Below are 23,050 nucleotides of genomic sequence, written 5' to 3' on the forward strand. Positions count from 1 at the left end.
GGCGGAGGGGTGCCGGCCACGCGCACGGGAGCGCTGATATAGGACTACGGGGGGCTCCCCCGGCGCTGGGTGAGACCGCGCGGCCCCTTTAAGAGGCCGGTGAGCAGCTGACGGGTGGGATCACGTGGCCCGAGCCGGAACTCGGCCGGGCTGGGAAGCGTCAAACAGCGGCGAGGCTGTGGAGCGTGGACCAGTGAGGCCGGGGTTGCGCGCGCGCGCGCTCTCACTCCCTCCCTCCCTCCGACCCCCCCCTCCCGGCCGTCTCGCGCGCCGCCGGGCTGTGGAGCCCCAGCTCGGAGCAGGAGTCCGCGATCCCCGGCGCGGGGCGGCGTTCCTTGCTGCCCTCCCGCTTCTCTCGCCGGCCCCGCCGCCGGGCTCCGGAGCATGGAGCTGTTCCAAGCCAAGGATCACTACATCCTGCAGCGCGGGGAGCGGGCGCTCTGGTGCAGCCGGAGGGACGGTACCCTGCAGCTGCGACCCGGTGAGTCAGACGCGGCTTGGAGGGGAGAGTCTCCGGCACCCGGGGGCAGGCGGGCTGGGCTGGGGAGACTGGCGGGGGGCGGGCAGTGGGAGGACATGGCCGACAGACCCGCTCAGACTGGGGCACGGGGTGGGCAGGTTGGGGAGTGAGAAGGGGGATGGCGGATTCCCTGGGGGCGGGACGAGCGGGGGGTGACGAGGGGGATGGCGGACCCGCTGGGGTGAGGATGGGGGGGCAAGGAGGATGGCGGACCCGTTGGGGAGGGGAGGAGAAGGGTGGGCGCGGTGGCAAGCGGGAGTGTGTATGTGATGGGGGGGATGGCGGACCCCCGGGTGGCGGGACGAGCGGGGGGTGACAAGGAGGATGGCGGACGCGCTGGGAGTGGTGACCAGGAGAGGGGCGGACCTGCTCGGGGGGGGGGCAGGGTGGTGAGTGGGGCTAGTGATGAGGATGGTGGATCGAGCCGCTGAGGGAGAAGGGTGGTGACTGGGGGAGGGGGTGACATGGTGGACCCACTGGGGGGGGCAGGCGGGGGAGCGGAGGTGGGGTGTGGACCCACTTGGGGGCAGTCTGGAGAGTGGGGGGGTGATGGAGAGCGGGCGGGATGGTGGACGCACTGATGGGGGTGGTGGTGGTAGGGATAGTGGACCCACTGGGGAGGCAGGTAGGGTGGGGGGGAGGAGTGACAAGAGGATAGGCAGCCCTGTGGGGGGGGGAGCAGGGTGATGAGTGGGGGATGATGAGGATGCGGCGGGCAGGGTAGTGAGTGGGGTGATGGGGAGGTTGGCAGATGGGATGCTGAGTGGGGGTTGTGGGGAGGTGCTTGACGATGGCAGATCCACTTGGGCACATGCAGGGTGGTGGTGATGACTACAAAGTGGGTAGCTGACCCACTGGGGTAGGCTGGTGAGTGTGGAGGTGATGAGGAGGATGACAGACCCACTTGGGGCGGGCAGGCAGGCTGGAATGGGTGGAGAGGTGACAGAGGATGGCAGGAGACCCATTCAGGCAGGCTGCTAGTACTTTTGAGTGCTGGAGGGCTTACAGGGTGGGGGATGAGAATCTTGAAAGCCTTTAGGCACTAATAAACACAGAGTCCATTGGGGTCCCTAAGCAGGAATATCCCCCCCACCCCGAACACATAATGAAAAGGGAATAGGGGGTTCCGTTGACCTGTTTGGGGCCCTAAGAAATTGCTTTGTCTGTTTATGCCTAGCACTGGCTTTGGATAAACATGAGTTTTCATTCCTTCTTTCCTCTGCAGCCTGACAATGCTGTAGGGATCAGTTATTCCCCACTTCTGAAGCAATAGGGTTGTGATGGTTTGCTACCCCTGCTTAGCAAAATATAACCCAATATTTACAGTCACCTTTCCTCATTATGCTGCTGCAGCCAGCAGTCTGAATCGAAGCACCATGAGGGGAGCTGGATAGACAGCCCTGTACCTGGGGGTCTGGGATCTGTGTTGTTGTGGGTACAGGGCTCTGCTGATTGCCCAGTGAAATGGGGGCTTTGTCATCTGGTCATTATGCTGAAATGGCTGTGTGGTCGTTGACAGTCTCTACAACCTATTTTTTTATTCTTGTACTGATGAAGGATTGTACATCAAGGATAGATCTCATTCCAGTGGTGAATTTCTTAATCCTTCCTGCTGCTGACAGGAATTGGCTTCAGTCAGGTTTCGCTGTTGATAAATTATTAGAGTAGCAGCCTCAACAATGGTTTTAGAGAACTAGTCATTCACAAAATACAGAACAAGACAGAACACTTGTCCCTGTGTATATAATCTAGTATAGGCAGGGTAAAACATCATGCATCAGTTCACACACATGATGGTGTTGAGGTGTCACTAATAGTCTAAATCAGTTTAAAAGTGTCTTTGTTTTCCTGTGAATTTTTCCCCCCTGTAAAAATAAACTGAAAGTGTGACTGCCAGCTGTTTATAGATTGTGTTCTCTCTTTAAATTGTATGTGTGCCGTTGAAATAGACTGGTATATGATTCCTGTCCCTCTTGGACCATCATGAAAATGAGGAATGCCTCTTGTGTGACTGAAACAGTGTGCAAAATAAACAGTTCTTTGCTATTGATCTTAATACAGGCTGGTTATCTGGCATATTATCTGTTACATAGGGTAAACAATTCCCTCTCCCTTCTCCTGATTTTCTTTTTATGAGCAATCAGGCAGGTTTGTACTTTTGTGCATGTTGTTCTCATCAGACTCACTTCTGTGATGATTGAGTCTATTTTGAAGCAAGTACCAACTTTTTGTATGTCACTTAATCATATTCAAAGATACAGTCCATAAAAGTAAAGAAACATGGGGACTCAGACTCAAATACTGAGAAAAGAAAAGAAAAAAAAAAAAGCAACACCCTTTTCCCCCAGCAATAGGGTAGTCATTTTGGATATTACTAAATACAGTACTATTCTAAGAAGTAACCTTCTACCCTTGAGTAATAGACATAGGCTTAAAATTAAGGAAATATTTGGCCCCTGACTAGTTTTTAGTATGGTATAAATACTTTGGGTACTTTAAAATAGCTGGGATATTTCACTGAAGAGTGTGGCAGCTGCTCATGGACTCTAGCTACTTCTTAATCTTACTACCTATACCTGTCTAAAATGTGAGTCCAAGGAAAACTGAGGAAAATTTTTATAAGCACGTGTATAATCAAATCTATTACCATCTCTTGAGTACCCTAGTCTGTAAAGATGTAAAAATGTCTAGAATATTTCTAGCAACAAAATACGTAATCTCAAATACTATCAATCTTCATGTATCAAAATAATTATTCTCTCATATTCTCATTTAAATAAAATCCACCCCAAACAACTTTAATATTTGGCCAGGCTTATGTGTGTATGCATTAAAGTGTGTCCCTCTTGCCACTTTAATTTGCATGCTTCAGCTCACTTGAGATGGGTTGTAATGTTGTTCTAGCATCATTTATTTATTACATTTTGTCCAGGAGCTTTATTTATAGTTTAGGGTCTGACCATTTTAATTTACAAACCACATTATAACTAGCTTATAACTACCACTTATAAAATGTCTGCTGACAAAAGCTGGTCTAAAGGATAGTTTATTAATTGAATAAATGTTCATACAAAAAATCTAATTTTAAATTTATATAGTTATAATTTTCTACAGATGGGTAGAAAGCTATTACTCTGCAAATGAGTAGTAAAATAACAAACTTGCACACACTAGTCTTTGAGATTGACGTTCTTGGGGCCTAAAGGCTTTTAATCATCTGTATGCTGTCCGTTGCAGGGATTACTGTGGTCTCGTGGAACCCATTTACTTCAGGGGGGCCTTGTGAGAGTGCAGCAGTCTGTTTGTACGCTGACAATTGCAGGATTGGATTCTTACTGACTGAAAATTTAAAGGAATGCTGTAAATCTGAACTCTACTCAGTTTAAAATAATGAGTAAGTGAAAAGTAATTTGATGCTACATCTGCCCCTTTGCCTTCTTGCCAATTTTTGTTGTGGTTACAGCCGCATTCCTTATTTTTAAATGGTTTTTTCTTTCCTGTCTCTTGCTGTGTAACCTTTGCAAATAGGAGAAAATGATAGTAGTGAAACTGATCATACACAAAGTACTTTCAAATGTGTAAAGTAGATCTGAAAAAAAGAAGTGTATTTCTGTAACTAGCTATTTCTTTTAGTAATAATACATTAAAAAAAACACTGCACTTGTCTGAATTTTGTTTGTTTTGTTCCGTGGCCATTATAATGGTCAGTATTCCCCAATGATGTGAGTAATCAGATTATATGTCAGTGTTTTATCAGTTAGATTATAGCTCTACTGTTTACTATGTGCATTGAAATGTTTCATAATTGTATAAGTTGTCAAAATGTTACACGTGGAATATGTATTGCGTTTTTTTTTTTTTTTTTTTAGACGCTTCAGTTTCATTCTGTTTTGCAGTTTCATTCTGTTTAAACAATACATGTGTATGGTTTGGTCTGAATCTCAGGTGGGTGATAAGCCATGCAAAATATTAATGTGTATGTATCTGAGGCCTTCCATTTGAAGAGCTCAAATTAATTTGCCAACACTACTGAATGTAAGCCTCTTGACATCCCTAGAGATAGGTAAGTATTCTCTCCATTTTATGGATGAAGGAAATTGAGACACTATCTCAGGTCAAAATCAGACAAGTCCTGTGGGAGAGCTTTTATTAGAATTCTGCTCTCAAATACCTAGTTCCTTTACAAATAAACAATGATTTCCCTATTTCATATATTTAAAGGAACACAGCCATATGTTAGAAACTCTTTACCTACTATTGTTGAAAGTAATATTTTGGATTACTATAAGTGAAAGACTGGGTCCCAGGCAGGGCCAGCAGTATGTCTCTTAGCTTACTCTGTGCATTTGACAGCCCGCTTGAGTATTGAGTATATTCATTTTTTTTTTTAACTGCATTCAGTTTCTGTTGTGTGTATATTTTTGCACACAGCAACAGGGAAAGAAACATGAAAACCCCAAAGTGGCAGAGACATTCAGGTCAAGTGTAGTACGTGATATCAAAATGAATTGATTTTAAACAGTGAATTATGTAACTTGGTATGTAGACTTGGTAAAGGAAATCTATTAAAATTTTAAAAATTAAAATTGGCTCCTTAATTATTTTTTTTTAAGGATGTCTAAAAATGTATATCTGTTAACAGGAAACAAAACTTGTTACTGGTCCTGGACCAGTACATTTGTGGAGATGAGAGGGAGAGCTTCAAAACAGCTGTACTGTGTGTAAAAGTGTTCCTAAAACTGTCAGGGCATGAGGTATTAAGAGTAAATGTCTTTTTGATATTTCTTCAGGTCTGAATATATAGCAAGTTTTGGACCAATAGAACATTTAAATTCCTGACTAATCTCTTAGATAGCGGAGAGAACAACTTAACTGGATTGGCTTCATTGCAATGAATGTATTTCAGTTGTTTGACTTCACAAGAAGGCTGACATTATGCCCTAATTTGAGAGATAGCTGCTTGTGTTTGCACAGGCTTTCTCTAATCGTAGCTGTTTCCTTTTTTGTGGACTTAAAGCGTTATTGACTCTCTATATAGAATCTTTAGATTACTCTGGCACTATATGCTAGATCCTTAACTGTCCATGATATGTCTTCAGCATGAAAATCTTACTGGGTGATCAAAACATACTTTGTTTTAATATGTTGTAAATATTTATTGACTTGTTCTAGAACAAATTGTTAGCAGTTCTTGTTTACATCTTACCTAGGATTTCCTGGCATGTATCACCATGCAGATTACAAATATGGATTATTGACTCTTACTACAAGGATATATCTTAGTAGAAGCTGAGGAACTCCTTGGTACTAACTGATCAGTTAAAAACATGAGATGACAAGAGAATCTTAACCAGGTGGTCTTCTTCAAAGGGGGGGGGTGGGAAAGAGGGAGAAAGCAATAAAGAGCTTTTTCAGCTAAGAGGAATTGTGTGACCAGTAATTTTGAAGGATAAAACACACACGGCACCGGCAACCATAATGTTTTGGACTGTGATCTCTCAAACTGAACAAGATTGTAGTCACTTCTTGGATCAGACACTTGTGAGGGGAGAAACGGGTGTCCAAAAAGGGTTTTGACTTTAGGTGATGTTTTTCCTGCTGTTAGTACTGAGCCAGTATTTTCAGTGTAAATATAAAATGTCTTACATTTCACTCAGAAAACATTCAATCTAACACAACTTCTAACTGGTTGGTGTCACCAAAGACCCCATGCCTTTTTTCAAGAGCAGAGGTGTTTTTAGAACTACCCTGTAATTGAATCTATAGGAGTAAATGTGAATTAACAAAAAAGGGCACTTTCTTAGGAAACGAACTACCGTATATACTCGTTCATAAGCCGATTTTTTTTTTTTTTTTTTTTTTTTTTTTTTTAGTAAAAAAGGGAAGCACCAGAGATGGGGGTAGGCTTATGAACGGGTATAGAGAGGGAGAGGTGGGACACAGCCCCTCCCCCCAACAGAGGGAGCAAGGAGAGGCAGGAGAGACAGAAGGGAAGAGGCGGGGCCAGAGTCTCTCCACTTCTGGCCAGGCTGCTCTCCCCTCAGCCTCCAAAGCAGCTGCAGCTCCGGGGCTGGCAGGCTGCAGCCGTGTCGCTCGGCCCCACCCCCCAGAGAAGGCTGTGGCCGCGCTGCCCGGGCACCAGAGCACACTGTGGCCACACCGCCCAGCCCAGCCCGCTGGAACATGCTGTGGTTGCGCCGCCAGGTCTGGCCCGCCAGAGCTGGCTGTGGCTGTGCCGCCCGGTCTGGCCCGCCGGAGCAGCTCCAGCCAGGTCAGAGACATCCTCCCCTGGCCCTCCCCAGATAAGGTGGGAAGGGATGGGATGGGGAGAGTGTGGGGGTCCCGGGCTGGGGATGGTCACAGGGGTTACTCCCCTGACTCCCAGCTTCTCCCCCTTCCCTCCCCCCCCCAAAATTTCCCCACCAGTTGCTGTCACGGCCCATCAGGGTAAGCAGCTGGAGTGCCAGGACACTTTGATTGCTTAGGTTTACCTCCGTGCCTGCGAATGCTCGAGGTAAACAAACCATCTCGGACCACCAGTGGCTTATCCTGATGGCCTGGGAGCCAAAGTTTGCTGACCCCTGAATTATAGGGTCGGCTTATGAACGGGTTATAAAAATTTTCCATTTTTACTTATCCATCTTTGGGGGGGAGGGCGGGGATCGGCTTATAAACGAACTGGCTTATGATCGAGTATATATGGTATTATAATATTGGTGCTGCAGAAAGGCTCCTGTTTCTGTGGAGGAGATGGATGCATATCAGCAGTTGAAGTAATTCCCTGCAATGGAATATACCCTTTTATAACTCACTTCGGATTCAAGTGTTTATAGAATATCTACATGGAGAAGAGAGTTTTGATAATAGCTCTCTAATCAAGCGGAAAAAGGCATAGTCAGATCAGATTAAATAAGGCATATATTTTAACAGTGAGGGTAATTTAACAATTGGATCAGCTTACCTAAGGAAGTGGTGGACTTTCAGTTTCTTTGTGTCTATCTTTCTAGAAGATATGCATAGCTCAAAGAAGATATGGGCTTGATCAAAAAATTATTGGATGAGGTTTTTTGGCCTGTGTTGTGTAGGAGATCATTGTAACGGTCTCTTTTCACTTTTAAAAAACTATAAGCGGTGTTCATGGTTCCTGCCAGTAAGGGCTCTGATTCTGCAAAGACTTAAACACATGGTTAACTTTAGACACTGTGAGCAGTTCCATTGAAGCAACTGGAACTACTTGCCATGAATAAAGCTAAATATGTGCTTAAGTCTTTGCAGCAGTAGGGCCCAACTTTGTTATCCATTGGCATTGAATCCCAAAACTTAAGCAATTTCAGATAAAACCTGATGCTTTCCAAAGGTGAAATAGTTTTGTTTGGAAGTGGCCTAATACACAGAGGAACTTTACTTTTTATGAACAGTTAGATTTAATTTGCCAACATTTTTTGTTTTCTAAAAGTAGATATTCAGATAAATAAAAGCCAAGCAAACTACTTAAACATGTAGTATACAAAGGTAATGTATACTTATGAATATGTAAAGGCCTACATTTGGAATATCCAAAAAGGAACTAGTTTAACGTTAGGGGTTAGTGGTCTAGATATCACAGACCCCTTCATAATAAGAGCCACTCATAAGCTACATAATATGGTCCACTTAGAGCACATCACAGAATGAAGTTCTGATTGTCAGATTAATATCGCTGAACTTGAAAAATCAACATGCTAGCAATGAATACGAAATTTTCTTTACTGAGAGTGGACGCTGAAGCAATCAATTCTTGTAATTATGGCACAACTCTTAAAAATATTTCTAGACCTCATGGTTTCTGAAATAATTTTCAGAAAGTAACCTTATCCAGTATTTCTTTTCTAGTCTAGAGGCAGCTCTAGTAAACTGTTGCTCTTAGTAGCTCTGCCTAGCACCAAAGGCTGGTAGAAAAGATGAGGTACTGAAGCAGGATCAAGGAACAACATCCTGGTACAAATCTCAGCAGCTTGGTTTGATTGGAGGGGTTGGCTGGCCTGGGCTTCTTTCATGTGTTGCTCCTTGTTTGCTGGTGTCAGGTAACTTTGTCTTGTTATAATTCTTCTGTACCCCCACCCCCTTTTGAGTGGAGAAGTGGGAATGGTATGACTATGCTGAATAGAGTAGGGAAAGTATGATGTTTTAATACTGAGTTTCAGAGTGGTAGCTGTGTTAGTCTGTATCAGCAAAAACAACGAGGAGTCCTTGTGGCACCTTAGAGACTAACACATTTATTTGGGCATAAGCTTTCGTTGGCTAGAACCCACTTCATCAGGTGCATGGAGTGGAAAATACAGTAGCAGGTATAAATACACAGCACATGAAAAGATGGGAGTTGCCATATCAAGTGGGAGGTCAGTCTAACGAGACAATTCAATTAACAGTAGGATACCAAGGGAGGAAAAATCACTTTTGTAGTGGTAATGAGAGTGGCCCATTTCAAACAGTTGACAAGAAGGTGTGAGTAACAGTAGGGGGAAATTAGTATGGGGGAAATTAGGTTTTTAATGACCCAACCACTCCCAGTCTTTATTCAGGCCTCATTTGATGGTGTCCAGTTTGCAAATTAATTCCAGTTCTGCAGTTTCATGTTGGAGTCTGTTTTTGAAGTTTTTGTTGTTGAAGAATTGCAACTTTTAGGTCTGTTATTGAGTGACCAGGGAGATTGAAGTGTTCTCCTACTGGTTTTTGAATGTTATAATTCCTGATGTCAGATTTGTGTCCATTTATTCTTTTGCGTAGAGACTGTCCGGTTTGGCCAATGTACATGGCAGAGGGGCATTGCTGGTACATGATGGCATATATCACATTCGACCTAGCTACTGCCTCTCAGGGAGCTGGATTACCTATGTCAACGGGAGAACTCCCGTTGCTGTAAGGAGTGTCTACACCAGGGGTAGGCAACCTATGGCACGTGTGCCGAAGATGGCACGCGAGCTGATTTTCAGTGGCACTGACACTGCCCAGGTCCTGGTCACCGGTCCGGGGGGCTCTGCATTTTAATTTAATTGAAGCTTCTTAAATATTTTTAAAACCTTATTTACTTCACATACAACAATAGTTTGGTTATATATTATAGACTTATAGAAAGAGACCTTCTAAAAATCTTAAAATGTAGTACTGGCACGTGAAACCTTAAATTAGAGTGAATAAATGAAGACTCAGCACACCACTTCTGAAAGGTTGCCGACCCCTGGTCTACACTGAAGCACTACAGCATTTCAAATATAGACAAACCCTATAAATGGGGATCTATGTTCTAGTTTGTGAAAATTTCCCTCTTCACTTAGATGAAGTGCATCTGCATCTTAAGAGAAAATGAACACTAGCATTTCTGAGATTGATGTCATGCAGTCAGCTGTTACTGTACAGGGACCTGAAAATATGGGAGGTATTACTATAGGATTTTCTTCTCTCCCTTCCCCCGCAACCGTGGGGTACAAAAGTGTGCTCACTTCCAGAGACCAGAGGTCCAGAACAAAGCATATGATGACATAAAATGGCACTAGGATAACTAAGCTGGCTGGCTGCTATCTTTTTTAGAATTTAATTGAAAGAGAGCAAGTAGTGCTGACTGCATTCATGTGACTGATATAATTGAAGATTTGAAACATTTGTCAAGCTCCACTGAAATTTTAACTGTGACTTGCTACTTCAGTTTATTAGAAACTAATGATGGATTTCTCCATTTGTCAGCATAAACCTTTCACAACCATGTATAGTACCTTTTTGCCTAAATCTGTATGGAAACTAAATAAACAGTCTTTAGAAAAAGAGATTGAGTGAGTGAAACTTCAAAGTATGAAACCAAAATTATTTCCTTGTTATGCTGCCTGTCTTAAATGAACTTTCAGGATAGCTTTATGAGCAAGGAATAATTCAGTAGGCCTGGGCAGATAAAAATGGATCTAGTACGTCAAAAGCTCTGAATCTTGTAATTTTAGACTCACATCCTTATCCCTGACTCACTTGCTGGTTGCTGAGAGACCCTGGACGGAGCTACAGTCTTTCATTCATAAGCAAATATATGAATTTATTTATGCGTATATAGGTTCTCTTCCATTGACAAAAACACTCTCAAAAACAGACTGCTTTCAGTCTTCGGAGACTATTCAGTTTTTTACTCTACATTTTAAATCACTGTTTTTCTACACAAATGTCTTTCTTTGTCTCAGAAGCTTTTGTGCTAAATAACTATTTCCACAAATCCTACTGACTGTTCATCCCTTCTTTCTCCTTTTCCCCACCCTCCCCTACTCATCAGTCCTTTGTAACCTCCAGGCGTTTTCCTTTCCCATCCTATGCAATGAGGAGAAGACTGGGAGAGAAAAGTATTTCTGAAAAATTTCCAGACTCCCTGTTCACATCATCACCTGCAAGAATTTTTGGGAAAGTGCTGTATCTGTTGCATGTTGGAATAGATAGATGGTGAAACTTATGTTTGGATATTGTGCCAATGTATACATTTTTTAAAAAAGTGACTTATTATCAAGATTTATTAGCACAGTTAGCAATTTGCAAGTGACTGGTTTCTTTGTCTTACTGAAGAAATGAGGGCCATTTATGTACTTATCTGAGCGCATCAATTTTTAATGTATTTATACTTGAAACAATGCTGTGAGGTAGGAAAGTACTGTTACCCTTGTTTTACAGATAGGAACTGAGGCACAGAGAGACTGAGACTTGGCCCAAGGTTACAACTAGAGCAGGTCAGAGACATCCCCCCACACTGTTCTTATTTCCTGCGGGGCTTTGTTTCCCCTCCTTCATGAAAACACATACTGTCCCTCAGTAGTACAATGAACTCCTGAAATACTTAAACTTAATTTAATAAGATTAAACTTTAATTTAGTATGGTTGTCCAGGATATTGTTATATCTGTCATAACTTCTTTAAGGTATGACCTTTCCTATCCACACAGCTAAAGCTTTTGTTGAGGCTTTCCTCATCGTGGCTTGATTACCGCAACTCTTCTTCTTTGGTCTTGACAAATACAGTCTTGCCCAACTAATATCATTCAAAATACTGCTGCAGGGATTGTGTTCCTAGCTCACTGCTTTGACCATGTCACTCATTTGCATTCCTCCACTGGCTCCCCTTTCTCTGTCACATCAAATATAACACTTCACTTTCAAGGCCCTTCATGGCCTATTCCCACCCTACCTATCATCTCTTGTTGAAATCTCGATAGTAAATTTCCATCTCTGGCCAATAATGCCAGCTTTCATTGCCCCCTTGTTAAATTTTCACAGGCACCTTCATGCTTTCTTCCATGCTGCCCTTCAGCCTTAGGAGGAGCTTAGGTGTTTAGTCCCAGGTGACAGGACTACCTGACCTACTAGTGTCACAGCTACTTTCCAGAACGCCTCTCAGGAAGAAAAGAGATTAATATCTTCCAAGTCTTATTGTTTCTTCCTAATGGCCCATCAAAGCTGGTGGCCTATTGTCTAGTGGGTGTCTCCCAATTAAACACAGTTGTAATTGTCACATAGTCAATATTCCTAACTTTAGATACAGAAATGATGCATGCATACAAATTGGATAATCACATTCAGTAAATTATAACCTTTCCAATGATACCTTACAAGACCCATCTTGCATAAAATATATCTTAGTTAGGCCATATTCATATCATAACAATATTTCTATGAAGACTATGGAGTGTCACCCCACAGTATGTAGCATATATTTTTCATCCTTCCTTTTTACTAAGTGGCTGAACAGTTTTTTGTTTTAGCTTCATCAAAAAGACATTTGGATGCAAGCGAAGTCTTGTAACCTTTTATCCTGAAAAGTGGAAGTTAGGAGTCTGAAAATAGAGGTTGGTAACAGACAGTTATGCAGACTTACCTTGTTGGCAACAATGATTATCAGCAAAACCCAGAGGATTCAGTTGTTAATACTGTGCCCCTCTTGAATCCTCTGTCCACTGCCACAGTGCAGGAAGTGCTGTGTGCCAATGACACTGAGGGATAGTCTACACTAATGCGTTACATCGGTGCAACTGTGTTGCGTCTGGTGAAGACACGCTATGCCAACGGGAGAGCACTTTATTATTGGCATAAAATTGCTTACTTTCTCATTTTGTCTGTATGAAATTTTAGTTTGCACTAACTTTGCTAGTGCTTTTTATGTAGCCTGTTGTAAAACTAGGAAAAATATCTAGATGTGTTGATATACCCCCTGGAAGACCTCGGAGTACCCCAGGGGTACATGTACCCCTGGTTGAGAACCACTGGTGTAGACAAGCCCTAAGTGTGGACATGCCAGCTTGTGAGGAGATGGAACATAATTGTGGGATATTGAGTCAGTGGCATAATCCTACACTTTGCAATTGACCCTGACAATGGGAATCTTGGTATGTTCGAATATGAAAATTAATATCCTACTAGCACTGCCTCTCTTTCAAGACTTTCTAACATATCTCCCAGGAGCATAAAAATGCTAGTCCCAAGTAGATTAAAACTGCATTAAAATTGTAGAGCTAATGATGTATGCCAAACTTCACTCCTATCACTTAGTATCTCATATCCCCTTCATCTCTGGGGTGAAGGTATAATAGTCTCACTGTCTTTATAGTTCCTAGCATACTTCTGATACTATGTTTAGTGTTTTAATTCTTGCAGCATTGGACCTTTCTGCATTCACAGTATACTCTTCTAGAGTTTGACTTGGATATACAAAAAAGAATTTCCCAAATATGATGAAATTATTTACTCAGAGCTAAAGAATAATGTGCTGTACATGCTTGGTTCAGGGTGTGACACCTACACGTTAATCATTGACTTGAAATGAATGACTCATGCATTATGCAAGTTTAAAGGAGAAGCTGTCTTGCCACTGCATAGCAGGACAGTAGGGGAATTTTTTTAAACAAAGTTAACTTACTATATGTTTAAATGCTTGGTGGTGGTTATTTTTTTTAAAGAAAGGCTTATTAAAACATTGTACAAGAAAAATATTTTTTCTTTCCCTTCACCACTGGCAACATTTTTTGTCAGGCCAGCCTTTGCAAGAGGTCCATTCTCTTCTTCGTCCAGCTCTTCCTAACTGATTTGCGTAGCCTCAGTAACGAGACTGGCATTTCGGAATGTATAGCGATAAGGTCTGTCCCAAAGATCTTACCATCTTGGGGCCTGATCCTGCAAGCACTTAAGTAAGTTCTGATCATGTTGTTAGTTTTTTTTTTTTTTTTAATTCTAAATCATGCTGAATCTCCTCATTCTTATCTCTAAGGTGCCCCTGCACATTGCTTTTCCACCTCCATCTCTATACTAACTTCTTACTATGGTACTGTTTGTGAGCTGTGCTTTATCAGCTGTTCTTGCTTTACTGAGCCCTGTCCCTTTTCTTGATTCATGTCTCCCTACCTGTTTTCATGCTATCTAATGCCTGGAATATTCTTTGAACCAAGCAACCTTGCTTTCAAAGCCCTTCCTAAAGACTCATTACTTCTGCTGAGTCTCTCTCTTTTTTTTCTTCTTCTCTCGTCTGCCGTATATGTGCATGCATATATAAAAATAACAATAGCATATTAAATATATATCCTGGAACTTTGAGATACATGTGAAATGACTTTTGTAAACCCATTTTTCTTTGTACGTTGTCTAATTTAGCTTGAAGTCTTCAGTGCGGGGACCATGGGTGAAACCCTGACCCTGTTAAAGTCAGTTGTAAAGCTTTCACTGACTTCAGTATGGCCAGGATATTACACTGTCTAAGTTCCATGCACACTTTTGGTTCTGTTTAAAAAAATAAATAAATTGTGAATTACATCTTATATCAACTTTTTGAAAGGCAAAATATTTCTAGCTTTTTAACATAACTTGTTTTTGATGCATTACAAATATGCTGTTATGTATAAAACCTACATCTTCGCATGCAGAGTTCAACTTTCAAACTTGTGTTCAAAATATTTTAAATGTATTCTTCAAGAATTGTTTTACAGTGTCACATTGGTTATCTCTTCCCACCCCTTCCTTTTTTTACTTCCCCTTCCTCAAAGGGACCATACCTGTGTCTGAACTGCACTTTAGCTAGACCAGCTGGACAAGTTCTCCTTTTCCTGTCTACATTTTCATCACTTTCCTCTTCCCCAAGAACACAGCATGTGCCAGACAGTGCTACCAGGAAATGTAAAAGGCTGAAAATGATGAAAATTTAATCAGCTTCGCCTTGCTGCTCCTATTATGTTACTGTGCAAACAGTATGCACAAGAGCAGTGCTATAGATAGGATTATCCCTAGAGAATTCCGACATATAGAGGGAGCTGGAAAATGCAGGATACCCAGGACTTTCTGCCAAATTCAGGCACCCAGATAGAAAAATAAAAATACGTGTACTTGAAACAAAAATTTGTTCATTGTTTAAAAAACTGCTCATTATCAGTGTGCAATCTGACATCTAATATAAATACAAATTATCATGTATCAAGTACAGGAATGATTTTTGAATATTGATTTTTCGCAAGCCTAGATTAATGAAAATAGCATGCTATATTAGTATATTATGGCTATTAATTCCTGTAGTAACTGCTGTAATTAAAGATTAAATTAAAAACTGGATGTGCTTGTGCTGGGTGGGTGAGTGGGTGGGGGAGGGAACAAAATTAAAAGTCAGAGCTCTGTTAATTTGGAAGTTCACTACTGTCTAGGTTGTCTGGACTGCTGTTGTGGCGGGTCGGGGGAAAAACAAAGATTGGCTCCTTTTGAGAGAGCCCTGAAGTCAGTGGTCAGATGAAGAACTGACAATAGTAGTCTCCTAACTGATCTTAACTGCTACCACAGATGTCAGATACCTGTGTCTCCCAGGTCATCCAGGGCTGCTCATGTGCAGCTGTGCTTAAAAGAGCAAATACGATGTTAGGATATAGAAGTAAAGGGATGGAGAATAATATAAAAAGTATAATGCCTGTTTAGACTTGGCAAGCCAGTCAGTTGACTGCCTATTATTTGACCTTGGTCAAATATTTTCAGATATTGCAGCAAGAGTATCTGGGGCCTGATTTAGGCCAGAGCCTACCTTTTTGGTTGCATCATGGTGTAATCCGTTAGCACTCCTACTTAAATGTTTTGATCACTCCCTTTTTATTATATGATATTGCCACCTATTGGGACAAAGGTGAACTAATTGAAAGTTGAGCATCTTGATTGGCTAGAATCTTCAGGAACAAACATTGTATGTATATCTTTATTTGTATACCAGGCCATCAATGTATGTGACAGTTTACAAAGCATATTAATCAAGTTAAAAGACCTGGTCTGTGCCTCAAAGAGTTTACAATCTAAACTGACTAGACAAACGTACAGAAATTAACTCCGGGTGTAGGGGTGGAGGAGGAAGGTTCAATCATTCTCCTTCACCAACACAAAGGGAAAAGATGCAAAGCCAATAAGCTGCTTCCAGAGTTGGCCTGGTGCCTATTTAGCATAAGTGGTATTTAAAAAAATATTTTTTCTTATATAGTTGCTGTTTATTTTATTTCTGTTTAATTTTATTTTTATTTTGTAACCGTTCAGTCTTGAATAACATTCTCACTTAAATGCTAACCAAACAATGCACAAAAAAAGTTGGTAGCAATAATATTTTTTTATGTTTAGAACTTCATTTCATTGTTTCACATTTTTCTGAGTTAAAATAACTCAGTTAAGTAACTTGTTTTTTGTAATCAGGCATTAGTGTCTATGTAAGGATAAGTTTGTGGGAGGCCATAAAGTCTTGCTGTTTTTTGTTACTGTTGTAATAAATTAGTATTTTAAAATATTTGACCATTTTTGACATTATTTAATAATATGACAGGTCAGTTGAACAATTATTTTTGGTCTGGTCAAATGCCCAACCCTATGTTTTCTTATATAATCACTTGCATCTCCGATTACATCTCGAAGCAATAAAGAAGCCACTACAGAGACTGAAATATGTGTTCCATGGGCTAGGTGAGGCCTGCATGGTCAGGAAGTGAGCAGCTTTCTGCACCAAGCCAATATCTTCAGCTTCCTTCATTGTGGACTCAAACATCCAGTGTCCTAGATTGCGTATGGACAATGCTGCTCTTAACTTTAAGAAAGATAACTATTACTCTATCCTAAGGCTACTCTGGCTCCCCACTTTCATAGGATTTGGTTCAAAATAGTGTGTGAACTACCTCTCACACACTGTTTTTCTGTAATTCCCTCTCTCTCCTCCATGTCCAACTTTAAAAAAAAAAAAAAAGGTCCTCTCCCTTTCTCTTGCCACCCTTGACTCTTCCTATATAGATTCTGCTATCAAGAGCATCCTTCCTTTAGCTGTCTGAGTTGCTCTCTCTTGCTGACTCACTTATTTGTAAAAAGCTAATTTTCCTATGCTATTTTCTTTTCCTTTCTCCATCTTATGATTGCTTTAATTTATTCATCAGTGTCATTTTACACTATTGCTTTCAGTTACTTAAACTGTGTGCTGTCTTTTATCATTATACAGTTTGTATGTAGGACTCTTTACAAAATGAAGTTGTCTACAACTCAGAATTTTGATTTTATATGTATTTGTGATGCAGTCTGTGTTCTTATGTGGCTTTGCTATTTGAAGTTTTTTAGTGGCAGAAACTGTTTTTGGGAATACAAAGTGAGCACACAAGATTCTTTACTAGTCTTGCTGCATATTTGAAACCTAGTCTCTTCCTTGAGAAATGTAATTGTCTTCCTATTCCAAGGAAATTTATATATAAGATGGTAAATACCTCTTGATGATGTAATTATATTAATTTCATTAAGGAGTAAGTTAACAAAGTATTTCTGAGCCTTTTGTGTTCAGAGGATGTTAGGACTGGTCAGGGATGGGGAAGAAGATGCACGTAAAATTTCTGTTCTATTTCTTGCCATAAAGGGTTTGATGCGTAGTACACTTTGGCCGTGACTCCTGAAGGGATTCTTGCAACCTCTTGCTTTATGCCTCAGTATTACTGCTAGGACTTTGCCCCGCCAAGTCTCCCCCCACCCCCCACTATTTTTTGTTGGGAGGGAGTGCTTCCTTGAAATGAAGCCATTGGTATGTATCTGCACCTTTGAAAGCTTGTAACATTTAAAGGGGGCTGGCATACTTTTGTAAGATGAAGATAGGGAACTGTACAGACCTAACAGTTGTCTTTTGTGTTGGGATGGCTTGGTAAGATGTATGTATGAAGGGAGTGTGGCCAGATGCTTCTCTGGCAGTGGTGTGTGCTCAGTAAGAGTTCTGGAAATTAAACTGGCATCCTTAAAGAATTGTTGCTTAACTGGGCCTCCTGTGAATTTTCTGCTGCTCAGACCCGGGTCCTGCCTCAAATGGTAATTATGATATACTTCTCTGTAAGCTCAGTTTGAGTTGTGTTGTACCTTGCTGACTTGGAGGGAACCTTTATTGCCACAGTAGATTGCATTCCTTTGTTTCAGTGCAAGCTGCAAAGCTTCATTTCATTACTGTGTACAAAGGATATTAAAACTCCTGTAAGAAACTGTAACTGGTGGGGGAAAAACAAACAGTGACACATGATCAGGAAAAGGTTAATTGTTTCTGGAGAATTAGTTGCTTTGAGATTTGAATACTGGTTATAGTAACAAGGAAACTTAAAATCTTATTGGTGGATTTAATATGTTCCTGCTGCTGCAAATGAAAGAAATCCCTGTTCACTCTCACCCATTATGAGTTGTATGTAATAAGATTATTTTAAATATATGCTTTTCATCCAAAGGCTTCACATCTCAAATACTGAAGGAAAATTCCACAAGTAACCATCGTAGTTGGGTTATAAAAGAATTGCATTTAGTTAATACTGTCACTTGCCTAGATACAGAATGTGAGGACGTGTACTTGCTTGTGCTCTGTGCTTCTATAGAGAGCTTGCTCAGCCACACCCAAGAAAATGGAAATGGTTGTATTTCTATTTTACCATGTTAGTTGGCTTGTTTCTCTTCTCTCCCCCCCCCCCCCGAAATTAAAAAGGGCAATAGTTAGCAATGAAATAAGCAGAAGTCAATGTTCCTTCTCTAGGGGCCCTTGTCAGCACTCCTTAGTCAAGGTAAACTTCCACTGACTTCAGTGCTTTTGGAAATAGCTTTTTCTTAATCTGAACTATTTGTTTTGTGCTAATAGTTTGCTAGGTACGTTACAGAATGAAGAAAGGGTCCCACTGGAAATAGTTTAGTCTAAATAGTGTACAGATGAGGGAAAATGGGAGGCAACAAAGAATGCAGACAAATAGTGAGGTTAAATATTCATATTACTTCCACAACTTCTTTTTTACACTATTAGAGTTTCTGCAGTTGTGGCTTTCATTAGCTAACTCACCTCTCTCAGGATGAGGAGGGGCAGCTAGGTTAGTATAGTCAGGATTCTTGCTGTTTTTATAGTAGTTTTCTTGTTTTTAGAAGTTTTGTAGGCTTAAAGGCTGGGGACGCAGCTTCAGCTTTACCTCACATTACTAATTACTGAGGCCCTGCTAGCAGCTCTGTAGTTAGGGCTATTTCAGCTTTGTTCAAGTTAACAGTCTGATAGAGATGGAGAATCTACGCCATTTCTCTTGGGAGTTTGTTCCAATGGTTAATCACTGTGACTGTTAAAAATTTGTGCCTTATTTCCAATTTGAATTTGTCTGGCTTCAGTTTCCAGCTGTTGTCTCCTGTTAATATAAATCCTAGGACTTGTATACAAATTTTGCAGACTTATTTCATACAATGCTGCTTAACAATTTTGAGCATTATATGTATTAGGCGTTATATATAATTAATATTTCACATTCACATAGACAGTGGGAAATGGAGTCTTCACAGCAGCAGAACAAAGATTTGTTGCCAGATGTGACAAGTGACTTTTAACTTCACAAGGATTCAGAACTAAATGCAAAATCCATCTATTTGCTTAAGCTTTCCTGCCATAATTGTTATTCACCAACACTCTCACTCTTTATTCAGTAAGAAGAGCAAGAACTGTCATTCTTGGGAGATGCTGACATACTCAGGTGATAGGGTATAAGAAGCTAGGTGAAGTGTCTGAAGGTGGTTCACAAATTAGATATCTAGATAACTCTTTCACACACTATTGAAAGTTAAATGTAACCAAGGAGATGGTTGATGCCCATCTTTCTGCACCCCTGCAGGGGAGGGGAACTTTGGTCCAGGACACAAGGGTAAGCCCCTAACGTTCTGATAAGAGTAATAAGATCATCAGTACCGATGTGGTACTGGCAGGCTGTTTTTGAAAGATCTCTTCCGAAAGACATTGCTCATGGCATGTGCACACACAGGCAGAAAACTGTGTATGTGACCAGAGTGTCGGTTCACCCTGAAAATCACTTGCAGGACACTCAAGCCTTTTCGTCTAGACTATTTTCAAAAGCTTTCATTGGTAGTAGCAGCAGTGGGAGTTGTTGATCAAATAAGGTGCTGTTCGCTGCTCGCATTTTAATCCTCATATTGTATAGCCCTGTTCTGGCAGGTTTTGGGCAGTGTGGTGGTTAAAACGCTAGCTGGTCTATGTTACCTTTGCTAGAATCAGCAGATTTTTAACTTTAAGAAAAAAGTCTAGTGTAGACATAGCCTTATGTTCTGAAATCACTGTAGAGACCTTTGCTATATAGTCTAGTGTTGCAGTAATCTCATATGAGTTGTTTTACGAACAACTTTATCAATTTCAGTGACTAAAATTTCTGCTACTCACAAACAAATTAGTATTTCATCAGTTATTGATCTATTATAAATCTCAGGGAATGAGGGTGGATATTCTCTCTGGAATGAGCAATAACTCTGCACTTCTGATTTTGTTAGAGAACTCTCTGCTAGAAGAAGGAATTATGTAGACAGGTTCTTGGTGTCTTGCAAGCACTCACAAAGTACATTCACCCAATACAGCAAACTATTTCCTAGAGTGCATGCATATAAACTTGGAATAAGAATTGTAATTAAGGTTAGTAGTGTTTCTCATGGTAAATTTATATGGAAAATCATGGGGAGAAGGAGGAATAAAACCATGAGTGTCTGATAAAGTCATCATTGCAGGATTTCAGTAAAACTATGCTTTAGTTCACAGTGAAATCTTTCAAGCCATTACATAACATAGAAAATACTTATCTTGGTGCCTCCTAGTTGGCTTTGCTGCAATTAGGGAATGTTAGTAGAAGAGAGCTGCTGCTTGCTTGTTTTCAGTGCAGCTTTTCTGCCTCAGCCTCTACAAAAACAGAAGCATCTGCTTTGCACCGATCCTTTTAAACAAGTTATGTAAGCTCTGCCTTCCCCTTCCCCTCCCCAAAGCAGAGAAACTGCAGATTGGTGAACTACAACAAATCACTAGCTAAATGAAGTTCTGTTCTATTAGCCTGTCAGGCATCCCAGGTTTTATCTTGGCAGTTCCCAAGGTTCTCATTTAAGTCAGTTTTAGTCCCAGGCACTAAGTGTGCAAAATTGCCAAACGTCAAGATCTATATCCATATCTGTAAATAAAATATGAAAATGATGGAATCCCCATGACTACTGTGAAAACAATAACAAAACCGAGTCTGTAATCACAACCCTCCTCCCCTCGCCTCAATAAAAGAGTAATCTATAAATTCATTACATCAGGCCGGCTCCAGGAATTTTCAGTTAGTTCTGGTTGCATTATCATCTTGGATTACTTTGACTGCCTTCTTCAAAACCCTGGAGTTAATCATCTCTTTTGGATTACTTTTAAGAGTTCTGCCAACGGTGTAGGGGAATAACACTACCCACATTTCAGCTTCAAATTTTGAGTCTGGACTCATTTTTCTTCAAAAGTAAACCTTCAGGGGCTTTAAACAGTTAATATATATTTACAAAGATTGTACTTGTTAATACAAATCTGCCAAAACTTTGTTGTGCATAGAGGCAGCATAGGCCTTTAAGATAATTCTCGGACTATCTGTTCACTACCGTGAATGACCAATCCTTGATTAATGTTTGCTTCCAAAATTCAGTAACTCACAATTTGTTTCCTACCACGTAATGAGTTAGTGAGGTTCCACTATAACATGAACATTTATAAAGGAGAACTCTGGCTCCTAGAGATTGTTGGTGGATATCTGGTTGAAATGCACAAGCCAGCTTGATCTCTGAATTGCTTTGGATGGGTAAGGTGAGTAGAAAGGAGGGAAGATTTACAAAATCTTGTACTACAGTATCTCTTTCTAGTTTAAACTATGAGACCTGGTCTGCAAACTGATGCTCTAGTTGCTCAGAAAGTAGCTGAAAGTGAAAACAAAGTGGAACAGTTCTCACTGGTTACCAGCTGCATTTCTGTTCTGTTGCAAATAAATTAACTTTCACACATCTCTTTTAAAAGCTCATATTTACAAGCCCTGTTTTTCACCACTGTGATAGCTGTTCTTATGCGGAAATAGGAACCAGGAGCTTGTTGTCAAAATGGGAGCCATCTTTTCATGCCTTTGCACTTAGTTTCTCTTGCTTTGGATTTGAAAACAAAAATGGAAAAATTTCTAAAATAACAATTTGCATGCATAAGCTGCTTCTAAAAAAAAAGAAAGAAAGAGAAAGAAAAACCACAAAAACAAACACCTGCTTTCCCCGCAAAAAGCAAGCAAACAAACAAAAGCTCACAACATAACTCTGAACTTGTTACAATGCAGAGTTTTTTGTTAAGTAACTTTGGCCTAGTACTATTATACACTAGAGGTCAAATGAGGTCAGGCTTCCGTCCTTGTCTTAAAGGCATCAGTTCAACAATCTATCCCTCGTTAGTGAAACGCTTATGTATTAAGACTAGGGATAGCAGTCAAGTAAGACCTTCTGCTTAGTCAAGATTAAAATTCCCAGTGGGAATGGCTAAAGTTACTTGATTGACATGTCTTTGTGGTAGCTGCTAAGGAAAGTATATGAGAATCTCTCAGTGAATCTACAAAAAGAACAGGAGTACTTGTGGCACCTTAGAGACTAACAAATTGATTTGAGCATAAGTTTTCGTGGGCTACAGCCCACTTCATCAGATGCATAGAATGGAACATATAGTAAGAAAATACATATACATACAGAGAACATGAAAAGGTGGAAGTTGCCATACCAACTCTAATTAATTAAGATGAGCTATTATCAGCAGGAGAAAAAAAAGTTTGTAGTGATAATCAAGATAGCCCATTTCAGACTGTTGACAAGAAAGTGTGAGAATACTTAACATGGGGAAATAGGTTCAATTTGTGTAATGACCCAGCCACTCCCAGTCTCTAGTCAAGCCCAAGTTAATGGTATCTATTTTTCAAATTAATTCCAGTTCAACACTATCTCGTTGGAGTCTGTTTTTGAAGCTTTTCTGTTGCAAAATTGCCACCTTTAAGTCTGTTACTGAGTGACCAGAGAGGTTGAAGTATACTCCTACTGGTTTTTGCATGTTGTGATTCCTGATGTCAGATTTGTGTCCAGGCAAAAGAATAAATGGACACAAATCTGACTGTTTTAACTGGGAACACAAAAGACCGTGACGTCTTGATGATTAAACTGAAGACTTCTGAAGTGGGGAGGAAACAATATT

At 40.7% G+C, this 23,050-nt stretch overlaps 1 protein-coding gene across 2 annotated transcripts in view; it reads left to right on the top strand.

Moving 5' to 3' along the window:
- The first annotated feature begins 350 nt into the window (after positions 1 to 350).
- INPP5F (inositol polyphosphate-5-phosphatase F) overlaps positions 351 to 23,050 on the top strand; it is a 94,034-nt gene continuing 71,334 nt past the window's right edge. For both annotated transcript variants that reach the window (XM_024206243.3, XM_024206244.3), the window contains exon 1: positions 351 to 481. In XM_024206243.3, the coding sequence (XP_024062011.1) occupies positions 385 to 481 (97 nt within the window). In that variant the 5' untranslated portion in view covers positions 351 to 384. The remainder of the gene's footprint in view (positions 482 to 23,050) is intronic.

Source organism: Terrapene carolina, unplaced genomic scaffold, assembly GCF_002925995.2.
Source record: "Terrapene carolina triunguis isolate 2854851 unplaced genomic scaffold, T_m_triunguis-2.0 Scaffold95, whole genome shotgun sequence".
Lineage (NCBI taxonomy): Eukaryota > Metazoa > Chordata > Testudines > Emydidae > Terrapene > Terrapene triunguis.